Source organism: Melospiza georgiana, chromosome 1 (genome assembly GCF_028018845.1).
Source record: "Melospiza georgiana isolate bMelGeo1 chromosome 1, bMelGeo1.pri, whole genome shotgun sequence".
NCBI lineage: Eukaryota > Metazoa > Chordata > Aves > Passeriformes > Passerellidae > Melospiza > Melospiza georgiana.
The window spans coordinates 112,627,324-112,653,268 of record NC_080430.1 but is presented as its reverse complement, the minus strand read 5'-3'; the positions used below and the strand labels follow the sequence as shown (position 1 = coordinate 112,653,268).

Sequence of the window (25,945 nt, the reverse complement as noted above, 5' to 3'; positions counted from 1 at the left end):
TCAAACTAACCACACACTAGGATCTCCAGCGAATTTCACGCTCGCCCGTCAGTGAGTGATCAACAATGAGATTCACTGTTAGGGTTATTAATGGCCAAATGCCGGTAGCAGCTCCGTTATTCCTCAGCAGAAGAAAAAATACTGCGACTTCTCCAGACAAACAAGCCAAGTCATCCACGTTTGTTTTCATGTATTCGAGCTTAGAACTCGCCACTTTAGACAGATATTTGAGAGCAGCATCATTTCCTGCTGCTTGGAAATCAGCTTTAAGGGGCGTGTTCTCTGCAGAGGCACTGCTCGCTGTCATCCAGGCAGCATTTAAAATAACTGTATATTGACATAAGGAGCCACCGGCCGTATTATCGCCCTTCGAGTCGGCAGCAAGGAGCACATCAAACCAGTTGCGTTCCGGGCTGCGCCGCGACCCTTATCAAACAATGCAAACAATTTTAATGAGCTTATCTGCCGGAACATATTGTCAGAGATGTTAATGCAGAAGCGCTGCCAGCAACGCATGCCAAACGATTCATCAAAAATGCCTACAACTGCGACAAAAGACGGGTGTCCCCCCCAAACGAGAGACGATAAATAAACACAAAATGGGGCTGGCGGGGAGCGGGGGGCGGGGATGGAGCCGCCCTCCCCCGCGCAGGCAGCGGCAGCGCTGTCACCCCCGCCCGAGCAGCGGGGGGCGGCTGTCACCCCCGCACCGGCGTGGGGCCGGGCGCTGCCCGGTGCCCGGTGCGGCTCTCCCGGGCGGGCAGGGGCTGCCCGCGCCCCGCCATCCGCGGCCGCCGCCTCCCGCACGGCGCCGCCTCCCTCCGAGATCCGCAGCGAGGTGCTGCGGCTCTTTTCCAAGGGGAGCTGGCTGCCTGCGCGGGGGGCGTTCTCGCCTTCCCTTTTATTTCCCCCCTCCTCTTTCTTTTTTTTTCCTCCTTTTTTATTCTTTTTTTTTTTCTAATTATCATTTTCAAGCGCCTTTCTTCCGCCCGGGCGCGGCGAGCCCCCGCACGCATCCCGCCTCTCCGCCGAGCGCTCCGCAGCCGGACAATGCGGGGCCGGGGGAGAGGAGGGGGCTGCAGCCCGCCCGCCTTATGCAACGCCCGCCGCAGCCCCCCCGCCGTACCTGTAGGAGCGCTCCCCCCGCACCGTGTGCTTCCTGAAGGGGATGATGGTCCCGTTATCCTGGATGATGTCGTTGTTGTTCTCGCCATTTGGGGACAGGGCTTGGGTCGGTCCGGGCATTGGCGCTCCCGCCGCTCCGCAGAGCCCCGCGCTGCTGCCGCTGCTGCTGCTGCTGGTGTGCGGAAGGTGGCGGCAGCCGCGACTCCGCCGCCGCCCGCCCCGCCCCGCCGCGCGTCAGCCCCGCCGCCGCCGCCACACGTGACCGCCCCTCGCCATGGCAACGGGCCGGCGCCGCGCTGCGCCCGGGGACGGCAGCGGGCAGGCCGGGCGGGCACGGCGGGGAGAGGGGGGAAGGCAGGGAGAGGGGCCCGCCCCGCCCCGCGCCCCCACACAAAGAGCCGCTCGCCCCGAGCCGTTCGGCGGCCCCGGCACACACAAAGCGCCCGGGCACCCCCGCACGGCCCGGCGGTGCCGCCGCCCCCCGCACCCGTGGGCGGCCCAGAAACGCCGCCCGGCCCCTGGGGACCGCGCCGTGCCCTGCCCAGCGCCGCCCTGACAGCCGTGTGCGCGCCCCAGACCTCGACGGCCGCTGCCTCACCGTCACCCGCCGCGCCCCGGTACCTCAGCATCGTCCGCCTCCTGCCCACAGCAAGGAGCTATCGCGCTGCTGTGGAAGGAGCCCCACGGCCGGCTGCTCGGTCACACAGGGCGAGCCGCAGCAGGGAACGCCGCCCAACTCTGCCCAGCTCTATCATCTCCCCTCGGCGCGGGTGTGCCGGGGGCGATGGCCATCCCCGCCGCACAAAGCCCGCCCGCACGGGCTGCTGCTCGCAAGAATCATAGCGGGGCATTCGTGTTTCACGCGGTCAACGCTTTATTTTTAAAAATAAGGGCATAAATATTAAGTGACATGAGCTACAAGATGTAAAAAATCACGGACTCCTAATAATGAGACAGCACACGAAGGTCCTAGTTATTTTATGCTCTTTTTTTCCCGATTCCTGTGTCTGCTACTCCGCCTGCATTTCCACCCCAAGCACCAGGATGTTCAAAGCTCTGGATACCAAGCTCTGTATCTCTGCTTACAACGTCACTGGAGAGCACAGTATAACACCTGTCAAGTTGCATTGCACATTTCCAGCATTCTCCTGCTCTCAGGCTTACACAGAAAAAAAAAAACATTTGATGGCACATCCTTAAAAATCTTCCTTGGATCAGAAACAAGAAGAGAAGAGATCTGCCAAGGCAGTGGCACTGAACTTCTGGCATTGCTAGCACCACCAATCACAAAACCCTCATCTCTTCCTCCCCTTCTTCTAGAACAGTTTTTGCATCCTCCCCAGCCCATTTTCCTCTGCAATGCTTTATTATTTCTGCATATCTCCCCTTGCCTATATAGCAACGTGCTTCAAAGTTTGACATTAGCACAGATCTGTGCTGGTCATCCTCAGGAGCAGACCTGAACTTCACTGTGGTCAAAACCTACCCTCATGTCCCAACAGTGCATCAAAACCCACACTTCTACCACCGTAGAAAAATACTGTCCAGCTGTTTACAAATTGTTTTCTCTAAGCAGAAACCAACAAGGGTGGCTATAGGCACAGTCTCTAAACAGATCTATGTGACCTCTCGTGGCTGTTAGATGCAAAATATTTGGGCTGATCTATTAACATCTTAAAAAATACATGCCCCCAAATGCAAGTCTCTTTTTAAAAGAATCGTAAGATGGTAGGTCAAACAGAAGCCATGTGAGTACTTCTAACATCTTCTCAGAGACACATGCTGATATTTTAACTCATGAAGTGTGAGTTTGATCAGGTTTCTGCCTCAGATTTTTTTCTGCACAAAGTGACTTAATGAAATTTTAACTTATCTTTACCTAATCTTTCAGTAGTATCATTTCATTCTGAAATCTTAGTTTACATGATTATATTCATAATATAGACCCTTCACAGAGAGCTTGTAAGGTGAATAAAATCAATAACACCAACTGCACAACACTTGGACTGCTGAGAACTCCCTGGATTTAAATCAGATGTATAGATTAACACATTTTAGAGCAGTCTCTAACAAGGCTCAAGTTAGTCTGCCAATTTGCCACTGTCTTCTGCACATCAAGACAGGGAATCTTCTTATACTTTCTGCCAGCTTTTCAAATATACTCATATTTATCTTTCAGTAACCAATCTATGGACATTTGCAATTGGCACACTTCATTGAAACACCATTCATCTGGTAATTGGAGGAAGCTACTTTTGAGTCTTTTTCAAAACAAGCAACAAAAAACATTCTGTTAAAAATGCCAATAAGTGTCTTAGTAACGCTCAAGAACATGGACAAGCCAGAAATGCTATGTGGTGACAGAATATAAAAATAATCTACAGCAGGTCTTTATCTGCCAGACATAACCCTACCTGCTCTGCTAGGGAGCAAGCAGTAAAACACTCTGCAACCCTAACTTGTAAAAACATTTTTATTTCTTCACCAGTGGCAAAGAACAGAAGCTTCTTTATTGAAGAAGCTGTGTACCAACAGAGCTACAGAAGAGAAGTGCAGGTGAGGAGAGCATGGCAGCCCTGCTGCAGACCTCTTCTTGCCTCTGCATTAGCACCCAAGGTCAGAAGAACACACACTGCCTCAGCACAGTACCTTACCTTTATGGAGGCTGAGCCAGGCATCAGCAAAAGAAGCCTGGTACTGCTTTTCAGAAAGCACAAGTTTCAGTGGGCTTCAGTCCATCCAGCACAGCCTGGGGGCTCTGGGTGCAATATGGATTTGCATGGTGGAATAAGAGTGCAATATGCACGGCATTTCCTCTACCTACATCTCTATTTTGGGCACTGTGTGGCCCACAAGCACAGCTCCTGTTTTATGTGCCACCAGAAGCTACCAGAATAATTTACTCACTTCCATCATTCTAAGCTTAAAGGTCTCAAAGAAAGAGGAAACCTGTTGCTGTTATTATGTGTCTGTACCATCTGTGCTGCCTTTATAGATTTTTACATGCACCAGGCACAAAAACAGAGAATTGATCCAAAGAGTAGAAGGTCAGCCTTGGTGTTAATAAAAAGCCCCACCTGTGGAATGCTGAAAGTACTGAAATCTGGTACTCACAAGTGATATGCTGACCAAGCAAAGCTAAGAGCCAGGAAAGCAATTAATGCCGAAGGGTGGAATTACAAAGCCTGATGTAATAGATCTTCAGCACTGAGACCACAGAGGCAATGGCTGAAAGGGACCTGTGGAGGTCATCCAGTCCAGAGCATTATCATCACCAATACAAGATCAGGTCACATTTGGTGACATGATCATAATCAATCCAAATCTTGAAAATCTCCAAGGATGGAGATGCCACGTCCTCTCAAGACCACCTACTCCTGTGCCATTCTAGCCACGCAGCAAGTCCCAGGTGTACTGCTGATGCAAAAAGCACCACTCTACTGCATCACATGCATTCCAGGACTTTGATATCTGCTGTGATGAATCAGGCAGAGAGAACACTAGCTAAGTACTGGATACTGAGTATCCAGTAACACTACTAAGTACTGGAATAGGCCTACACATAATTCTCCAAAATCTGGTTCCTCCTTCCTCTTCAGAGCTTTTGTTTTCAGTTCCTCTCTCTTTACTTGCTCTAAGCCTCACTTACTGCAGTAGAAAGGCCATGAAGCCTAATTTATAATGCCTGAGAGTAAAATCCTCTAAAAGCCCAAAATGCAGCATTAGAAAGACCTCAGGCATACTCGAGCCAGAATTTTATATTAGGCAGCTAATGTGGAAATAAATTATAACTATTTTAATGCTGATAAGCGATCAATGCACAGCCTCTGACAGCAGAGGTGATGGCCAGGCTAGTGACTTCTGCTGATACGTTTTTGAGGGGATGAAAAATCCCCACACACATGGATTTAGGGAGTATTTCATGACATAGCCAAACTATAAATACAATTAATGATTGCAGAAATTCCCCACTGCTTGGATAACTTTGGGGAGGTGGGAGGAATAGGGAGTGAGACTAAGAAAAACACATTTAACCCTAGAGTGGCCAGCAAGCATCCCTCATCTCTGACATCTCTGTTCATGTTCAAGCTCTTAAAGGAGTCAGTGTGATATTGCTTGCAGTCTTCTCAGAATAGAGCCCAGCTACAAACTGCAGCAAACATCATGCCAATGTAAGTATTTTGTACATCACTTCTCTGAGGAGTTTCATGAACATTCCTGTCACAAGTGCATTTTTTTTTCACTGGAGAAAGAAAGCCTGAGACTAGATTTCAGAAGCCAGTGGGAAGGTAGCAATAACTTTTGGAAAACAGCAGTCCTGAGCAATGTAGTCTGCTTTTCTAATTTAACTATCTTCATAGTCTTCCTTTATCACAACAAAGATTAACAGAATTCTGTAAAGCCACAGATTTACACACTGTAGATTAAAATCAGTTCTAGCACTGTGTTTATAAGAAATCCATGCAGAAACAGCCTCTTTCTCCTGAAGGAGTTGGCCAACAGTGTTTAAATTTGAAGATAAGTGAATAAATCAACTCAGGAAGAAAGTTTGGAAAGAGCTAAAAGAAATTACTCTGTGAGTCTTGGACACACCTTGGTTGTTCAGGAAAGTCCCAATTTATTAAGGTACAGTGACATGCTTTATTCACAGCCATGAGGAGGGTCAGCAAGATGGGTATAACCATGAGCATACTTAATTAGGCTGCATCAGAATCAGCCTAATTTCTAAAGTTGCATTTAGCAGATTAGGAACAGAAGATTTAGGAGATCCAGATCTGCATGTTATCTGTGAGAAGTACAAGTGAGGTGTCTGCAGCTGAATGTCTATTAGAGAGCACTGGCTTGTGCCAGCCTAAACTAGAGCACAGCTCTAACTTGTGACAATAACCCATCACACAGAGACATCTGTAAAGGGGTCAGCAACAGCAGGGTTCCTAACCCAGCAAACATATATCAGATGTGATGAAGTGCATGGTAAGTTTCAAGCTGACCTGGGTTAGGCAGAACTGGTGTTTCCTATTTTCCTGACATACTGTCAACAGCACTGATCAACCCAAAGGAAAACAGAATGTCATAAAATCACTTCAGGTAAAATTTCAAAGCTGTAACTTTATAGACTCTCTTTGTTTATGCAGCCCTGAATAAATTGTCCCACCACCATCCCACCAGCTCATTCTATACCTTATATTTCTGGGCATTTAAACTCACTATGACAAACAGCAAACGATAATTTTGTCAGAACAAAGAAACACTGCATAAGTTGTATTAAAACAGCTACTTATCACTCCAGACATCCTGTAGACAAGGAATGAGCTTCCTACCCTTGGGGATTCTAGTGTTGCCACTTTAAGCAAAGTCTTGATTATTTGCCTTCCCTGGAGGGACACAGATAAAGAGGGAAAAAAAAGAGAGGGCTGTCCCAATTACACAATGTGCATGGACCACATCCCTATGAGGTAATTCAAGTCTATTTTTAAATATACAGACATATTTATATTTCAGAGCTCACATTTAACATTTTAAAAAGTGTTCTGTGTCTGTGAGAAAAAATAAATCTTGGAGTCTTTGTTCGCTAAGTGTACTTGGAAATTTGCAAGTGTACTTGCAAATCCAATCTGACCTTTAGTGCATGAATTGATTGCTAAAGAGAATATCTTGTGGAGCCACAAACTGTGGGTATTTTCCTTTAGAAGGACCAGTCATAAAAGTTACCTTTTATAGTTACTGTAAAAATCAAACATAAATCAGAGGATTAATTCAAGATTTAAGAACTGCCTACAAAACAAGGAATTATGTTCAGAGGAACAGGATTTCAAAAACCCTTGAATAAGATATTTTAAGATAATTGTGTACTTGTAATATTAATTCTTAGATTAAAATTAATAAATTGGTTTAGTGGACATTTATTAAATCCAATTAGCTGAATCCAGCTGCTTTAAAGAGTAAACTCCCCAAATTCCTATTTAGAAAGAAGCATTCTTCAGTATACATCAAAGGATTCCTTACTTAAACCATGAGAAGTTCACACCGAATAGCCGGAACATTTTTCTACTTTCTACATAACAAAAAACTCCCGTGAGAGCAGGAAATACTTCAGTGAGAAATGGTTCCAGAGAGAAGGAATTTTTACTTCCATTAACTCCAGACTAACCCAAAATTTGGAGATCTTTAGTGTCAGTTACCTTTGTTTTCAGTGATATCCACTGGGCTAAAGCAGTTTCAAACACACCTTGTGGAGCTGCTCTCATCTAAAAACCTGGAAATGGATGCTGTGATCAATAAATGCTTTGAGTAAGGATTCCTGCATCTCTAATACTCGTTGAATGGAATTGAGACTGGAGACTGACTCATGGCTCATTCACATGCATTTCTTTGGCTGGAGCTGTTCTGGATTTACCATTACCACTTCCATTAGCACCAAGGTGTTAGCTAGTTTTCTAGGCTTGTTTTCTCAGAATTCAGATGTAAAGACTATGGAAAGCCAAAATAAAAATATCAAAAATGTTCAGGTAATGTGAATTCCTACATTTTTTCAGAGGATGACAAAATTTGAATTAAATGAAAGTGAGATTAGTGTTCTAGAAGAGAAGGATTTGGGATTTTCATGTTTCCACACAGTACAGTTTATGACTGTTACTGCTGGGAAAAGTCAGAGCTTCAGACTTTGGTATCTTAAACAAAACCAGTAAAACAAGTTATTAATGGTAAAAGTCTGGAAGGGCTTGGAAATGTGAGAGACTAAGTCTAGCATTTATTTATGTATTTTCAGCTGTTGAGGAATCTTTAGCTCTCTTGGGGTTCAGGAGGGGTGTCTGGAAAAAAGTAAAAAGGTGGTAAAATCGAGTGGGAGTGGACAATCTCCATCTCTGATACACCTTCTTACTGCTTTACACTGAAAATGTTAGTGACACACTTTGAAGGCATTTCAGTGAATTGATTTAGACCTGTCTGACCTGCCCAAGGTTCTCACCACTGCTAAAGAGGAAGGGAGAAGGTTGGCACAAGAAAGTAATTATTCCAGCAGATGGTCTATTAAATTTTACTGGATCGAGAATGTTTCACCAGCTGACAAAGACTGGATCTTTACAAACTGGGATTTGAAGGGGTTACTTTGTCCCAGGAAACTGTTAATTAAGTGTCTGTCCTCCCACACCCAGCAAAAAGCCAACATAAACAGTATTACGCGCTCTAGCTAGCGTTTAAAAAAATCCATTGCGCATTCATGCCTGACCAGGATCAAAATCACACTGCCAAGTCATTCAGGAGTGTGTGAGTGTTTCTGTGATTGCAAGCCCCAGCCCAAAAACTTAGTGAGTGCCTTGCTGCAAAATACTCTACAGTTTCCTCAGGACCCTACAGTGCACCACAAATCACTTTCTTTCAGAGCCAAGGCGTCTCGTTGCCCGTGAAATTAGCAAATGCCAAGAAGTTACACAGAAAGTGGTGTGCTTTTCAGTTTGTGTGCAACCTTCCCCTTTCTCCTGATAGCTGCTTTTTATCTGGGACATTCATTGCATTTCACAAAAACTGATTCCTGTCAGCTTTCCTCATTTTACAAGCACAGAAACAGGCCCTGCTGTTATGACCAGCTCTCACAAAACACTTACTACCACGAGTCTGTGCAAGCATCTTTTCTTCCATGGGTGGCTTTCTAATCTTTTCAGTACTTCCAGCTCTGCAGCTAAGCAAATCCAATCCTTCTTCTTCACTGCTACAGCTAAACGAGTGCCTCCTCCTTTTAATCTCAGGATTTGTTCCACACCTGAGGTTTCACCATTGTTTTTTCTCCCATTCTTTCCCACTCTTCCTTTGTCTGGCATAATCCTTTATAGGCTTGGGCAATTTCCACTTCCCTTCCTCTGCCACCTGCAGAGAACCTGGGTCAAATTGGTTTCCTTCCCTGGCACAAGTCCCCAGCACACTTATTGTCCAGCTAGCACGCTGTCATTAGGGAATTACTCCTCATTCCATCCCGGCCCAGAGCAATGGGCTGCAGCTCTGCCTGCCGAGCCGCACGGACCTTCACAGGCAGCCACCCCGAGAAGTGACACCTGTATTTAAAGGCTGCATCACAGCCGGGATTCACACACCTCGCGTGACACATTGCTGCCATTAACACACCAAAGAGCCGAAATCCCCGAGGCACCTCGGCGCCTCGGAAAAACTAGGTTGCCAAGGGTTTGTTTGTGATCTCTAGCTCACCGAGAAATCAGGGAGTGCCTGCTCTTTGGGCTAGAGCAAATACGTGTATTCCACACAACATTTTTAAACAGAAGTTTGTCTTCCCATAGCCAAATAGAGTTGCTTTCAGCTATTTCAGGCTCCTTCCCAGCCAAATGCAAGCATCTGAGGAATTCTGCTCTTTACTTTCTGAGAATCCTTACCCGCATGCTTTTAAACTTCTTGTTAAAAATTTAGACCTGTAACACACTTCTAAAGTAATAGTTTCTATTTGCGAGTACTATAACATTTGGGAGCGAGAAAGTGTTGAGTATAATTTAATTGCTACTTAGCACAATACCCTAACTAATCTGAAAGTTTTAGTTTTCTCACTTATTGATGGAAAACAGACTCTTTCCCCTGGCAAGTTAATGCTCATTATCATCTCAGTGTTTATGCTAAGTCTTTATTAATAAAATAGCTTTCACATGAAGAGGAAAAATAATTTTCATAGACAGCTTTAATCATGTTACACTTATATTAGTAGTCTGAATTGAAAAAAAATTAGAATATGTGAAAACTGTGTCACGAAAATTATGTTGCTGACAGACATTCCCTAAGAGGACTTTTGCAGCTTGACCTATTAGATCAAGTTTCCATTAATACTTTGAGCACTTTATTAACCTAGTGCTGCAAGTGCTTTATTTAGATGCTAGGACCCTACAGAAGGCTTACATAGCAATTTCTGAAACCCTGAAATTTCATGTTACCTAAAAAAATGTTAAGAGTTAAAGCTATCTGGGAGGAAACTACTGCTGGTCTGCTTTAGTGGAAGGTGCATCTCTTGAGAGCAACACACAGAAAACTGGGGGCTTGGGTGGGAGAAATAAAGGAGCAAGAAAACTTTTAAGCAATGTCCAACATAAATTTTCCTCATGAAGTCAAATTAACAACTTTTTAAAGAATCACACATAGTAATTAAATTAATAGTACCACAACTGCTGCCACAAACTTGTGGATCAGGTGGGATACCAGCAGAAGTAATACTGTGACTACATTTTATTTGAATGTAGGGAAGAAATTAAATATAAGATAAAGCTCACACCCCTACTCTGAAATAGAGGGAGGGTCATTAAAAATGTACATGTCTCCATTGTGAGCAGACAAGAGCATACAGAAAGTGCACTGAAAAGATAAACAGCTGGATTTACTTGCTTCCATTAACCAATGACCCACTTGTCAAACATAAGCTGTAGATTTAAAAGAGTGATTATGTGAAGCCTCTTACATTACACAAAAACGATCCTAGCTATGAAATCAGATCAAGCCTGAAAATACTTGAGCACAGTCAATATTGTTCTTTTATACAGACACAAGACAAGAATCAGTTATTTGTTTAAAAACCTACAACATGATGTAAGGGTAGTTTCCTGCAGTGCTGTTCAGGAGGCATTTATCCCACACATCCCTCTCAGGTTCATTAGTGGTGTGCCAAATCCCTTCTGTAAGAGGATGAAGTTCTAATGGAAGCCACTTTACAAACCTGAAGACAGGGGCAGTGCCAGCTTCCTTCTATGAGGAATGGGTACTGGGAGGCTTAAAACTGGTGCTCCCACAGTAAATGGTACCCAGCCCACAGTAAATGGTACCCAGGACAAGTACCTGGCCTGCCTATTGACTGAGAGAGGATTTTTAACATGGTGTGCACACTTTGGTGGCAGATCTCCAGCTAAGGCTTTTAAGGCTCATGCCAGCTGCCATTGACTTTGCCCCTGTGCCCCTTTGCCCCTCCCACCAAAAGCCTGTTCCTGTGCCCCTGCTCCAGGCTCAGGTAGGAGCAGACATGCAAGATGCTACAGATGATTACAACATTTGGATTTGAGTACAACAAATTACTAGGTCCCAAGACCTGAAAACCTCTAATTTTGCCACCTTGTACTGTAACACAACAGCACTCTCCACAACAGTGGCCTTCTCATACTTGACCTTGCGCTAAACAAGTGTCTAAGAAGGTTGAAGAAGCCATTATTATAAGGAACAATTTTACTCTAAGAACAACTTATGTGCTGCTTCCACCTGACCTCATTAGTGTGCTGTGCATTGCCAGTGACTCCCACTTTACTCTGACTCAGTACACAGGGTGATTTTCTGCAAGCTGTAGATCATGGAGCAACTGAAGTGTATAAGAATCCAAGCAGCCAGCTAATGAAAACCAAAGTTTCCAGCTCCAGTGATTGCAGAGAAATATTAAAAAATGCTGATACTTGGAGCCTGTCCACCTCTGGATTTTCCTGTGCTGCTGGAGACCCTGAGCACCACAGCGCAGCATCCCAATGCCTGCTGTGCAGATGCAGGCTTCAGCAGCAGCATGGGAAGAGAGGCCAGGAAAGCTCCCCAGTGCCTACCACAGCTCAGGGGCACATGCAAGATTATATTTATAAAATCTAGAAACTGCTTTGAAAAATTGCACAGTTATTTTTATAGCATCTACAGGCACTATAAATACTTGATATATCTGACAAGGATTAATATTTTCAAGGTCCAACATTTTATGGTTTCTTTTTCTGCTGGAGCAAAACTCAAATCATTACTTGAATCATCCTTTAATGAACATTCTCCAGCTTCTAAATGAAGCACCATTGATAGGCAAGATGCAGAAGGCAATGAAAGATGACTAGAAACAAGGGTATCTCTTTTATATAGATTACTTTATTTTATCACTTCAGCAGTCCTGGCATTAAGTGGCACCATTTTGTAACCTCTGAACAGCCATATTATGTATAAAATAATAATAATAGGCTTCTAACACTTTGAGTACAAAAGGTACTAGTGGCAAGAAAACAGTGCCTTTTCCTTGTTACAGTAGAAAATGAGGTTTCTATTTAATAAAAGCCCCAACCACAAGGCTATGTGTTTTTGTAACTGTAAATGTATGTCAGTGCTGTTGACAGCTTCTGTGTTGGAAAGGATCTCATTAACTCTGAACAAAACCACACGTTATCTTTTTTGAAAAGCAAAGTTACATTCCTGATGAATCATCAGCTGCTTTGCTGAGCTCCTGTGGGATAATTTTTGGTATCGGGTACTGGAAAAATAAATATCACCCCAAAGTTCAGAATATCTTCAGACAGCACCATAAAAGGCTATCCAAGCTACCCAATTCCTAAGTTAAGAAGGGAATTGGGCTGGTGAGTGCACAGCCATAAACAAACATTCCATTTGGTTAACTTTGCTCCCTCAGGTTCAGGCTTTAGAGCTCTGGCTTTCTCATGTTGGATCTATAATGCATCTGGGCTCTGTGCAGGACCAACTCCTCAACAGATGTCCTCCACTGCATTTTGGGGGACTTTATGGTGTTTACACAGAGTGAAAATGCTTTAAAAGCACTCTGCTCAGCCCAGAAGTTCACCTATGTCACACTTCTTCCGTCTTTTGACTGAAGGAAAATTAGAGCTTCTTTAGTGGACATTTTCGAAACCAGCTGGGGGAAGCAAGTAACAAGGAACTGAGTGGGAAACAAAGTGCCCTCATCTAGAAACTGTGTTTATTCTGCACCAGTTCTGGGGCTGGGAGGTAAGGAGAAAGGAGCGAGAGGAAGCAATTATTTAGTCTGCCTGGTTTGGGTAAGCACATGTACCTTTAACATGAGCAACCAGGGAATATTTATGTCTGCAGGGAAGAAAAAAAGCTCATACAGGCCTTTGTTCAGATCTGCCCTGAACACCTAATGAATTAGTAGCTCATCATACAAACATACTTTATATACACATGTAGATATATTCACATGCACACACTTTCAATGTATTTTCTTTCTCTTCCCCTCTCTCACAGTAACTGAAGTCTAACAAGTAACTCCTGAGCTCATGTTCCAGTAGAAACCAGCATTGCTTTCTAATGTTAGGATGTGTTGTAATTGCTTTGGTGATAGTGCATCAATCAGGGAATTGCTGCTGCCAAAAGGCCCTTATCTGCATGTCACACATGAGAGCACCTAACACAAGAACTGTAAAATTTCTTGAATATTCCAGTATCCATCCCTCATTTTGTTGTCCATATAACTTAACTCCATGTAAAAATACACACATTTGTCAGGCTCAAAGCCACTGAAACCTGACCAGAAGGTTTCCTGAGCAAAGACTAGCATATAATAGCATGTTACAGGGATTTGGAATTGTAATAGCTCAGCTAATTCTGCAGCAGTATAATGAGTCTCTGGTATTAGAAGGCTGATAACTAGATCTTCATTTGGATATATAATAGGCCATAAGGACTAAAGGATTTGAAAAGGAAAGGCTAAACAGTGAGCAGCAATCCATTGGGAATACACTGGAAAGCTGTCTGTTGCTTTGCAGAAAGGGTTACACATTGCAGGAAATCTGCACACGTCAGATAAGTTGCTGTTAGACAGGTGGGATGCAGTCTGCTTTTATAAATGTCCACTTGGTGGTTGTGCACTATCTCCATGCTCACAGTTTTCCTTAGATTTCCTGTTGTTTCCAAGTGCTTGTGACAATGCCAGCATAACTGCAGTGACAAAGCCTGACTTTAGGGAGCAGCCTCTGCTCCGTGCCAGAGCAGACAGCAACAGATGAAAGCCTCTGTGGCTCAGCACAGGGCACTGTCCTGCTGCCCTTCCATCTGCAACACCTGCCCAGGAAGGGCTGCATCCATGGGGGAGAACATTACATTTTCCTAGCTCTTGCTCTGAGATGCCTCCTGTAGTCGAGATTTATTGTTTCATCCTTGAGGCATACGAGCCTCTTTTGACTAAATTATAGGCTGATTGTCCTGAGAATCTCTAAGTACACTTGAGCCCCACATGTCTGCTAATTGCTGTTGAAGTCAGTTTGCAATCTGATGAGTCTGGACTATGTGGCTCCTCATTTAACTGTCCCTCTTCTACTCACCTGTGTCTGCACTGGTGAACAATTGCTGGTGGCAATTCTTGTATTTACCACAGAACTTTTCCTGAATAGTTTCTCACACCTATCAGGTATCTAGAAAAATCTTTCTGCAAACATATTTAGTTTTTTTTTCTTTTTTTTTTTTTTCCCTAGGGCATTACATAACCAGTAGCAATCCCCCCAGTTTCACAGTAAGGCAAGTCTTTTCACTTCTAGCTGTGAAGCACAAAGTATCACTACAAAATGAGCTGCCTCCTACATCCAAAGTTAGCATTTATTTACACACTGTAACAGCTTTGCAAGCATTAGCAAAAATGCAGCAGTATGTTTTGAAAATGGAAGTTCTTCATTACACAACCTGAGCATCATTTCAATGCCATGCCTATATTTATTACTAGCTATGCATAAAGAAGCCCCAAGCTATTGCAAACCACTAAAGCTGCAGCACATTCCTTCCAAGGGAAAAGGCAGGAATGGTATCCAGTAGAGCATGGTGAGCACTGCCAATGGTGAACCCGTTCAAACAATAGGTTTAGAACCAGCTATCCTATGCTCCATTTTGGCAACACTGGCATTTTCTGTTTAACAGTAGCTATGCTGCAGAAATGGTACAAGGACAGCAAGTGATGGCAATGGCAGGAAGCACGGATCTGTTCAGGGCACATCCCTTCTGAAGGCTTTCTAAACATTGCCACCTTGTGGGCCTCCTGTCTGATATCACTGGTCTGGTATCGCTTTCCTCAGGTGACTTCCTGAGCACATTTCACAGATGCCAAGCTCAAGGCTGGATGGTTGAAGTTAAACTCCCATAGCTGGGATCAAAAAAGGGACAGCACCTTACGAATTCTATGTGGCATTAATTGCTAACTCTGTACTTGTGCTTCAAGTAATCTGCTCTTTTTCTGTTTATCATTATGATGGCAGTACTAATAAAGTGCAGAAGAGCCAACAGTTAACAAAACAAAAGCAGGGAAGGATACAATTTCTCAAATCTTTCAAGCAGAAGAGAGAAGTCAGACTCATTGACCACCTCTTTTTTTTATTTTTAATTTCTTTCTGCCACCATTTCCTTCTTAGTCCAGTAAAGAAAACCCAAATTACTCATTATATGTATTATAAAATTATTAATTAATTAATTAAGAGGTCTGTGGCCTCTTAATCAGTTCATCAGTTTTGTTTCATGACTATTACATAGTCAAAGAGGATGGAAAGCAATATCACTTGTTATTGATACCAAACTTATCTAGCTACTGCCTTACAGACATCAAACACAAGTTCTTAGGTAAAAAACCCACAAATGCACAAACACACTTACTTTGGGCATCCAAACACTTTCCCTGGTTGCCGGCTTGAATTGTTCCTTGCAGCAATTTGGCACTGAAAGAAAACATGAAATCTTTAGTTCAGCTACCAAATAGGAGGGGGGGAAAAAAAAAGATTCACTGGATGGTCTTTGCCTTGGCTGAGCAGTGATGCAATAGTTGTGTGCTGAAAATTGAAATGAGTAGAAATCCTTCATTACAATGCTCTAATTCAGCTGTGCTCACAATGGCTCAGTGTCCAACACATCTGCACAACAATCAGATGCCCCCTGATATAGTAGCAGGTCTATGAGCTCCCTCATGCAGTGCTGCATTTAGAGTTTGTTCATGATTTCCAGGCACACTGGTCTTTCTTCATCCAACCAGGCTTCTTCCAAGCACAGGCAATCAGTTATGACTGTTGTGTCATGCAACTGGAGCCTTGCTGCACTTGCCTGAACAGCTTTTCAGAGGAAAAAAAATCTGCCATTGAGAAGCACAGTAACTGTAACCCAGGAAAGCCTGTGTTTTTGCCAATACAGCACAAAAACGCTGGCAGTCCTTTGAAGTGTCTCACTTAACAATGAAATAATGGTGCTGCCCCCTTGTAGCAGCCACATTAAGGCCTATTCCCTTCTGTGTTCCTGGAGGGAATTGCCTATGGATGCTAAATTTGTCCTCACATCCGTTCTCTCAAGTGGTACCTTGCAGACTACAGAAACATGAGGTGGAGCAGCCATGTATGGGTTTCAGCTGCTGCCCTGAATTACATACTGTGGTTACGTGGTGGCTAAGTTTCTTAATTCGACTCCTCAGTCAGCAGGAAATATCACTCCTAGCAGATAAATAATGGTTTACAGTCAGACCAGGGCTCTGGTTATTGCTTGTTTTGCATTCCTAGTCAACTAGTTGAGACAGCCCAGCAGGGAGGAGTATTCCAAAGACATCTATCTCTGCATAACAGCACGAAACCACACCAAACAGGATCTCAGGGGTATTCGGACTAAACCAGGGACCAAGGGATGTAAGAAGCTCCCAGAGGTGAATTTATATTCCTCAAAACCCCTGTTTCAAGAGGAGGAAAACATTAAGCAATTCTCAGTATACTTCACTACCATCTGGAAAAGGTAATCAGACCTTTAAAGATGGCTTGTCTAAAGGACTGGATCTCAGCTTCATAAGCTGTGACTCATCCTGGCTGAGAATTTAGGAGGGCTGCTAGCAAACTGGAAAGCTGAAGCTACCTTAAAGCCAAACCAGAATGGGAATTAGCTATTAAACATGTTATTGTTTCATTTCTTTGAATCGCTCCAAGCCTCTTAAGCTTTGCTTTTCTATGTACTGTTTTTCCTCCATTTGTTTAATGTGGAAAGTTATTCCAGCACAGCTGAAAAACCTCAGGCATTCCATTGGCAAAAGAACAGCAAATCCATCATGGTATATTGGCTTTTGGCCAAGTAGTGCCCCTCTGAAGTTAAGCTGGGATCTGACAGCACTACTCCAACAAGAGTGTCCAATCCTTACAAGTTGAGATAATGGTTAAAAGACATCTCTCACCAGGACGTGTTGACCAGAACTTCTAACAGGCAGCAGCAGTGGCCAGACATAGTGATCCCCTTAGAAATATGACACTCAATACATTCATGGAATGTTTTCCATGCTATACTTTCTGAAGAGTGTGATATTTACAGCATATTGAAGACAGAGGTACTTAATTGTCTTCAGAATGTAGATCTCAGTTTGAGAGGGATTTGAGTAACATCACCATGCTGAACTTCATTATATTGTCTCAAATTAAAAACTCCTCATAGCACAAGTCCCTAAACCTTGGAAGCTGATTCTGCTGATGCTTGCACAGGTAAGCCAAAGAGGCACATCTCAGCAACAGCTCCTGCCTTTCTGCCTGCAAACAGGCACTCACCTGAGCTGCAGGGAGCAGTGCAATCGCTGTGGCCACATGAGATAATTGGCACTTGCTGCTGTGTGCAGCAGCACTGCCAGGTCTCCACCTGCTCCGTGAGCCATGCCAACACCTCAACCCGTCCTGCTGGCTCCAGAGGCCGCAGCAGCACCAGGCAAGGGAGTGGTAGGAAACACCGGATCATTAGGGTGGAATTTAGTTGAGGTGGACAAAGGAATGCAGTAGAGGTCCTAGTCAGTGTGGGTGTGAGGAAGGTAAGGATGGAGAGCTGGAGTCTCCTTTGAAAGGGTGGAGGGATAAAGATGTGCAATGAAGGCAAGGAGAAAAGGATGCCACATCCTTTTACTTCATGGCAGGCCATGCACAGCTCTCAGCTGCACACACCGGCATCACATCACCACTCTACAAAAGCCAGCAAGCACAATTCAATTCCTCAAAACTCCACAACAAACACAGGCCGAACTGATTTTAAAGTAGGTTCCCATCTCCTAAACAGTCATCTATCAATACACCTAAAGAAATTCTTTCTTCCACCTTGGAAAACTTAGGCAAAAGGGGTAAAATACAGGAGGATGAAGATGTAGAGGATCAGGAAAATGGAAAAGACCTTAGGATACAGAAAAAAAAATTAAGAGCATTTTAAAGATTAGTTTTGTATATAGTAAAAGAGGTCAATATGATTATGTTTTTTTTTTTTAGGGCAGAAATTTATTATTTGCTCTATGTTGCTGTAATGCAAATTTTTGCAGGTATGTGTAAAGTTACCCATAGCTGCAAGTTCCTTACATTAGACTATCCATTTCCCTGATGAGTGAATTACATTGGGGGGAAACAGACCAATGTTTATCATAAAATGCTTTTGAGTTTAGCTGTTATTAATAGAATTGAGTAGCTTTTATTAGTAACCAATGACTGTTCACATTGTGCATTCAGTTCTCCCCATCCCATCCCTTGTTTCACCCTGCTACAGCTACAGTCAGGAAGTGAAACCCAGGAGAGGAGGGTTGGACCAGTGGGCCACTGGTTTCCAGAGAGTTCCTCAGGGGTCCCTTCCCCTCCTTCACCAGCTGTGTATGCAGCTCTGTAGCTGCCTTTGCCACTTTTTCAGATGCTGCTGGGTTACATATCCTGTTTGATACTGAGTGCTAGTGGAGGCCTTGGGCAGGCTTGGCAAACTTTTACAGCTCACAGTTTATGGGATCTTGGGGTGTTCTGTGGATTCAGCTGCTCTCCAGGGCTCACCTGGTCTCAGCATGTATTTTTTCTCCCTGTGCACACTAGCTATTCCTGCACCAACAGTGCTGAACCTACCGACACAAACTGATGCAGAAGGGGCTTCTATAATAATATCACTTGAAATGCTGTAAAGCATTGAATAGAATTTGAATGAATATTGACCCAAAAAAACCTCCAAATATAAAAAACAAGCACCCCAAACAAAACAAGAATTGGGGAAGAGGGATATAAGAGCACAAGTAGAAAGCAAAGCAACTCAATGGAAGAAGAAAGTACATCAGAGAATCTGTACTAAACAAGGAACAGCATCCAGAGGCACATACTACAATCGTAATATGAAAAGTAGTACCCATAGTTGTTAGTTTGGAAGACCAAGGAGGAAAAATTAGGACAGAATGTAATTAAAGTGATTTAAATCAAATGCGTTCTAGTTCAAAACTTTGTCTCCAGAAACTGTGTTTCCCCTGTGGGCACTGAGCCCTGTCTGCTGCTACTGTCTCTCTGTGTACTGGATGCTTTCTTCCATACTCCACAGATCTATTTTCTTCTCCCTGCCAAAGACTGGAAATGTGATGTTGCATGAAACAATTTGTAATATGGGCTGACAGTCACTGATTATTGCCTCAAATATCCTCAGCACTTACAGAAAAAACTTCAAAACCAACTTATTTTTAGCAACTGAAAGAATTCAAGCAACCCCATGTGGCTGCTATCCAGGCATTTACTGAGTGGAGAATAGCTTGACAAATTACAGAAATGGACAAACTCAGAGTGTAAATCAGAAAACCATGTATATCACTATTTACATATGCTTTCCTGTTGAAAAGATGAACAGAAACATTAATTTTATGGCTTCCAGTGTCAAAGGAAAGAACGACTGTTTTTATGAGCTGTGCATGAATCACAAAAACCAAAACAAAAACCCCCATCTCCTTCACAGATCTACTTGGCAGATTTCTCAGCTTGCTGGTAACAGCCCAGCCCTGTGCTGCCTCACTGTTCCTGAGTAATTCCTCTGCATCTATCCTGGCCTCGGCTCTGTGCACTACAGGGAAGGCACAAAGGCAAGGACCCAAAGCAAAGAAATCAAGAAACAGAGCAGAGTTTAACACTACCTCCAGCTTCAGAACTACAAGAAACCCAGTCTGACCCAGAGTGCTTCACAAGGAAGGCAGTCCCAGAAAATGTGAGATGCTGACACCAAGCGCTTCCCACCTCTTTTGCTCTTCCCATTCCAAACACGGATTTGTCCCAGTGGTTCTGCTTCTCTCCAGTGCTCTGATTTCAAGTCATCTACTGGCACAAAAAAGGTCCTAGAGATTTCTTATAAGACTCTGTTTCCTCCCTCTCATTTACAAAGCAAACAAACTTTTTTTGGTCATTTACATATAAAGTAAATCCAAGCTTGCCCTACTTAGCAACTTTGTAGGAAAGAGCATGCATTCTTTCTCAGGAAGACTTCTACTCTGTTTGGGAAGCCTTTCGATTTTTCTTCCTATAGAGCAGTAAACCAATTTGTGTCATTCCTGCTGTCCTCTCCTGCCCCTCCTCAACTTCTTGTAGAGGGGAATTTCCATGATCCAAGTGACTTGCAGACACTGCTGGGTTCAAAGCTCCAGCCAACTGCAGCGACACTTACATTTTTGCAGCAGCCTGCCCGTCCTCCTCCTATTAATAAATACCTTCACTGCCTTCCTGCCCAGTAACTCTGAGACACAGTAATTATCTTCCAACTTGGAAAGGGTGTAACAGAGCTCAGTTTGTGTGATTTTACTTAACTAGTGTGACAGATTTGGCAAACCTTTTCTTTTGCATGACAAGCAGTGCCAAACCAGTATATCCAGCAGTATGTGGCAGACCTAAAAGGATGACCAGATGAGACTGTGTATTTATCACTCTTTGTACTTAGCAGCAGGTAGCCACATCTCACTTATCTAAAAAAAAAAAATTCTCTTTGCTCCATTTGGAGAAAACAATCTTCCTTCAATTAGTTGAGGCATCCTTTTCTTTAAAATTTAGTTCAGACCATTGATGTATACATTTCAATTTCTTTCACAGAACTAAAAGTCTGTCCCACTGGGCAGTGGCAGTGTCTTGACTTCTACATCCAACACAACCACCAATTTTGTTTGGTGCACGTCTGCAGTTTGCTACTAATGCATTTCTCTATGTACTCATGCATTATGTTTTAGGGGTTTTTTTCTGATATATCACCTTACAGAAAGCATTTGGTTTAAAAATAACTAGAGTTGATCAGGTTTCTGCTTAGTTTCATGCACTAGAATAATTTAACCAATTTCTTTTTAGTATTTCCTTATAAACAAAATCATGCTGTGATGATGCATGTTTTATTGAGAGGAAAGAAAAGCCAGCACTGACTAAGGTTTCCCATGATGAAGAATTTGGCAATAATACTGCCTTAAGGCGTTCCAGCCTTAACTGTTTGCTCCTTATTTATGTCTCTGGGCTGCCCTGCAGTTTTGCTAGAACTCTGAATCCCATCCACTCTGAAGCAGAAGCAAAAAGGGATCTAATTTTAAAGTCACCTTTTTTTTTTTCCTTTTTCAGATTTAGAAAAGCAAATATGGGACAGTTCCTGGGTTTTGTAGTACCCAGCAAGGCCCCATCAACACTGGGGTGTCACCACTTGAGGCGACAGGATCTGTCTCACAGGCTGGTATTGCTGGCCAGAAACAGGCACAGGGAATAACTCCACTGAGTGGGAGGGAATATCAAGCTTTGAAAGCAGACACAGGCTCCTCTGATATGGCCCAAAGACTGGGGGATACACAGAGCTAAGGCAGAACACACATCAGCCTGCTCCTGTTCAACGTGGAGGGAGTGAGAGACACATGGAAGACAGCTAGCAGCAGCTGCTCTGCTCCAGGTCAACTCACCACCAGCCTCCAGATTTAGCATTTCCTGTACTCAATTCTAGGCTTCATTTTGTAGCTGGATTTTATAGATTCGTCATCAGTTTAGAATTAAAAAGAAGGTTCAAGGGGAAAGCATTAAAATATACATTCAAAAGTTTAAGAAAAGCAAAAATAGTGCCTGTCTTTGTGTTCTGACCTGAGCCATTTTCTGAAGTTCTTTTAAAACAGCAAATCCCAAGGTTAACATGAGGAGTCCTGATGGCATAATAATAATAAGCTGAATTATCCAAGCTGACAATCTTTGAAAATGAGCCTGCTGAACAAGCACAGTGGGAAGTGGCCAAAGAGAACTTCCATAGGAGTGTTATGCAGCGTCTGGGGGACACTCAAAATTGCCTCAGGGATATAAAATGTACCAACTTCAGCACCAGGAAAACATTTAGAAGAGCAAGTTAGTTTAAAAGACAGATGTTTAAACTCAAAAAGTAACTTATGGCTGAGAAAAGTGCAGGTAGATCAGTTCAGGTGCTTGAGAATAAATGGGCTGAATCCCCCACTATTATTGGATTAGTTTTTCAGATCTCTCTTTACAGTGAGTGAAGAAAATTTAGCACATCAGAGAACATTCAGCAAAAATCCCTTAGGTGGCTACGGAGGGGGATAAATGCTCCTACCAACCCTCTGTTTTAACCTAGTGCTTTACTATGAGCACTTTGCCTACAAATTGTCTAAACTTACCAACTGGGTGTCTAAGTTACAGAATTCACTAACTTCCTTTAAAAAGTAAAACAGTTCTCCAAAGCAGTGCAAGAATCAGACCAGAAAAGAGGTGAGGACAACAGGTCTGGAAATCAAGTATGCAAATTCTTGCCCCGGGGAAGGAATGACCTTGCTGGGTCCCAGCCAGCTGGAGACAAACTTCAGAGGGGAAAAAAAAAAAGAAAAAGAAAAAGACCCGAGGGGTCAAATTGAAAAATTGACAACACATTGAAAAACGCTCAGCAGAATGTCCTTGCAGAAAGGAGGGCAGCTCTACACTGAGCTGGGCTTGCAGATGCAGGACAGTAATTGCTGTACTCAGGGGTTGCAAAAGTGCCGTACCTGTGTACTGGGGAGCCACAAACCAGTGACAGACACTCTGGAGCCCAGGCTACCATACCAAGATAGTCAAGGAGATGGAGTGTGTGATACAGGAGAGCCTGAGAGAGTTGGGTTGGTCCAGCCTGAACATGAGAAGCTTTAAGGTGTGTGGGGGATGTATGACTGCAGCCCTCAGCTACTAAAGGGGAGGGTGTAGGGAAGATGAAGCCAGGATCTTCTCAAAGGCACCCAGACACAGCAAGAGGCAACAGGCAAGTTTCAACAGGGAAAATCCTGATTACACGTTAGGAAAAGTGTTTTCATCATGAGAGTGGTTGAACATTGGGTCCAGCGAGGCTGGAAAATCTGAATGTTTGAGATATTCAGAACTCAATAAGTTCCTGAGCAACTTGATCTGTTTGGGATAGCTTTGAACAGGAGTGGACAAGATAATCTCTTTCAACCAGAACCATCCAGTGATTCCATGCAGAAGTATCACTGCAGGCTCCTTGTTGCCTGCTTGCCTTACCAGGAAAGAAAGCCCAGGACAGAGTGAAGGTATGAACTGCCATCTCAGCCATTTTAACAGTTCTGGCAGCTTTCTCTACCTTAAACTGCTGAACAGAAAAAGGGGACCAACTCAAAGATGTAAAGATAGATTCCAAAGATGTAAAGATAAATTCCAGTATCAATGGCAACAGTTAAAGCAGCTCAAGTCTTGTAACTTGATTTTTATTTCAGCTGTTAGATGAAAATGTATATTATATAAATATAGTATACATTTATACATATAGTATACATAGTATACAAAATGTATACTATATATTAATATAGTATACATTTATATTTCTATATAAATGCTATATAGAATATATGTATAGTATACATATACATTAATACATGTCTACTATAGAAATATATTTATAATAAATAATATTTAATATATAAATCTAAACCCAAATATTTTTCTCTTTACAGCACTGGTGAAGCAGGTAAAAGTTCTTGGACTCCTGCCTTGTGTGAGCAGAATGGATTACCTGCAGTCAGTTATGCATGTACAAACCTATGAAGGCTTTAAGGCTATAATTTGTAGAAATGTAAACCTCCGATTAGATAAGGTGCTCATGTGACAGCTGATGGGACATTGAAGGGTGTGTAGCATCACCTCATTTGTCCTGCACAGATCATAAGAGATGCTCCCATAAACCAAAAGCCAAAGAAGTCTCTCCTTTTCATCTAATCAATCCCAACCATCCAGTTTTCCTTGGAGCAATGCAGGAGTCACTTTTCCATAGACCCACAGTGTGACAATCATCCCTATGCTCCCAGCTGTGCTGAAAGGACCATATTAATCTTTTACACAATTTAATCAGTGGAGAAACGTGGGCAGGGGGTCCCAGTGGCATTGTCACAGCCCAGTGATCATGAAACACTGGAGGAGCAGGTTTTATGCCCTCTCCAACCTGCTAAGGGGCAGATCCCCTTTAGTATCTCATGTTTTGAGTCAATCCTTCAGCCATCCTCATCTGCAAGGTGGAGGAACAGCCCAGCAACACTTCACACCCTTCCACACGTATTTTGACCGAAAGCAGGAGGTGATCATTGTGCTTGGCACAGGTAACAAAATCTGGGGATTTGATAGGATTGGATTTCTTGGGGGAGTAGGCAGAGAAATACAGCTTCGTATTTATTCATATTTCAAACTTCACTGATTTACTTATCCTACTCAGGTGAGCACCTCATCACTAAGAGAAGAACTTCACTGACAAATATTACAGCTACCTATATTCTCAGTGAGGATCAGAAACCTGCACTTGCAAAAGGTCTGTCACAAAGTGGGGGACTCCTGCCTGCAAAATGGGAAAGCTAAAATGCACTGAAGCTTGAGGACAATTGTACTGTGGTAATGACCCCACACAAATAATTACAGCTAAAACTGGAAACTTGTATATTTGACAGAGAGTACAGAACCAACTGAGCTCTTTTGGGATCTAGAGTGTATGTAGAGCTGGAAGTTTCCCCGTTAAGTGAGACTCAAAAAAAGCCACAGAGGGGTTCTTCAGGGCAGGACTGTACATAAATGTGTACAGTATAAATACCTTTTACCCCTTCAGTTACATTGGCATTGCCACATGATCACATCTTGTGAATTTCAAGTTGAAGGAAAAATATTCCAGTCTGTGAGATAAGAGTGACAGCTTGTTACCTTATTTAAGTACTTCATGATATGACACAATAAGGCAAAGTGATATGGGAAGGGGTTCAAAAGATGGGTTGCAACCCTCAACCCCTGTAGAGGGATAGCCTGCATTTGAATTCTACTATGTAAGAAACTTTTGGCTTCATTATTGAGCTGCAGTATTTCCTCCAAGAAGCTGCAGTACAAAGCTCACATTAATTATTGTTTCTTCACGTTGTTCTGCAGACAAGAGCCACAGCACACAGTGCATCAGGCCACAAACATGAACATGTGCTTTATTTACCCATTAGAAAAAAAAAATTAGGAAGTTTCCAAGTTATTTTACAGTATCAGGTTGAATTTATGCTTCCACAACATTCTGCTCTGCAAAGCTTTTTCTTCAGCACACTGTGTGTAAGCACTGATTTGGAAGAGTTCTAAACTAATTAAAATAGTATACACAATTTAAGTGTAGATACTTCTCTCACTGCCTTTCCCAGACACTTCTGTTTTTCATTTGCTGGCCAAACCAATCAAGAAAAGTCATCACTTAAATGAAGAATCAGCTACTTTGCATTGATTTGTCATTTACATGCACACTATTTCCCTCATAGATTTATACAAAAGCCAATTTATCCTATTTAGAAGACAAAGCCTTTTAGCTTAGATTAGCAAAACTGGCAGTTCTGGAGTTTGGAAGGGTTTGGTTTTGTTTGTATCCTTCTCTCATAAACCTATCAGTAGAGTAGATTCTGTGCAGAGTAACAAGCCTTACTGTTTCTTCAGAGGCACATGCAATCTGCCCTTGAGAGCCCAGCCTGTGTTAATGTTGTGGATAAGCTCTCTTCAGACTGTGGCACTTGCTGGAGCAGCAGCCTCCCAGTAGCTGTTTTCCTTTGGAATGACCAGAGTGTCCTTCAGCTGAGCCTGAAAGAACAATTGGCACACCTCCTGCCTCCCATAAACTCACACCTTTGCATCAAAGGCTCCTGGGATGGCAACTATCAGATATTTTCAGGCATGACTGCTTTAGGAAAGAGTGCTAGATATAAAATGTATGTACAAAAGGTAAACATGCATTTTGGAGCTCTAAATAAAACTTGTGAAAACACAGTCCTTATTTCCCAGTCATGAATTCATTTAACAAAGCCTTTCTGTTTTCA

General features: G+C 43.1%; 1 protein-coding gene across 5 annotated transcripts in view; it reads right to left on the bottom strand.

The window, feature by feature from the left end:
* The window catches only part of MAPRE2 (microtubule associated protein RP/EB family member 2), a 71,610-nt gene extending 56,048 nt beyond the window's left edge, over window positions 1-15,562 (bottom strand). The window contains exon 1 of one of the 5 annotated variants that reach the window (XM_058042313.1): window positions 15,505-15,562. Coding sequence is in view for 3 of the 5 variants with exons in the window: in XM_058042193.1 (XP_057898176.1) it covers window positions 1,127-1,245 (119 nt within the window). In the remaining 2 variants the exon portion in view is untranslated. Of the gene's footprint in view, window positions 1-1,126; window positions 1,337-15,504 lie in introns of those variants that run through there. The other 4 variants (XM_058042256.1, XM_058042193.1, XM_058042284.1 and 1 more) reach the window with 4 other exon arrangements.
* Between the last annotated feature and the right edge of the window lie 10,383 nt (window positions 15,563-25,945).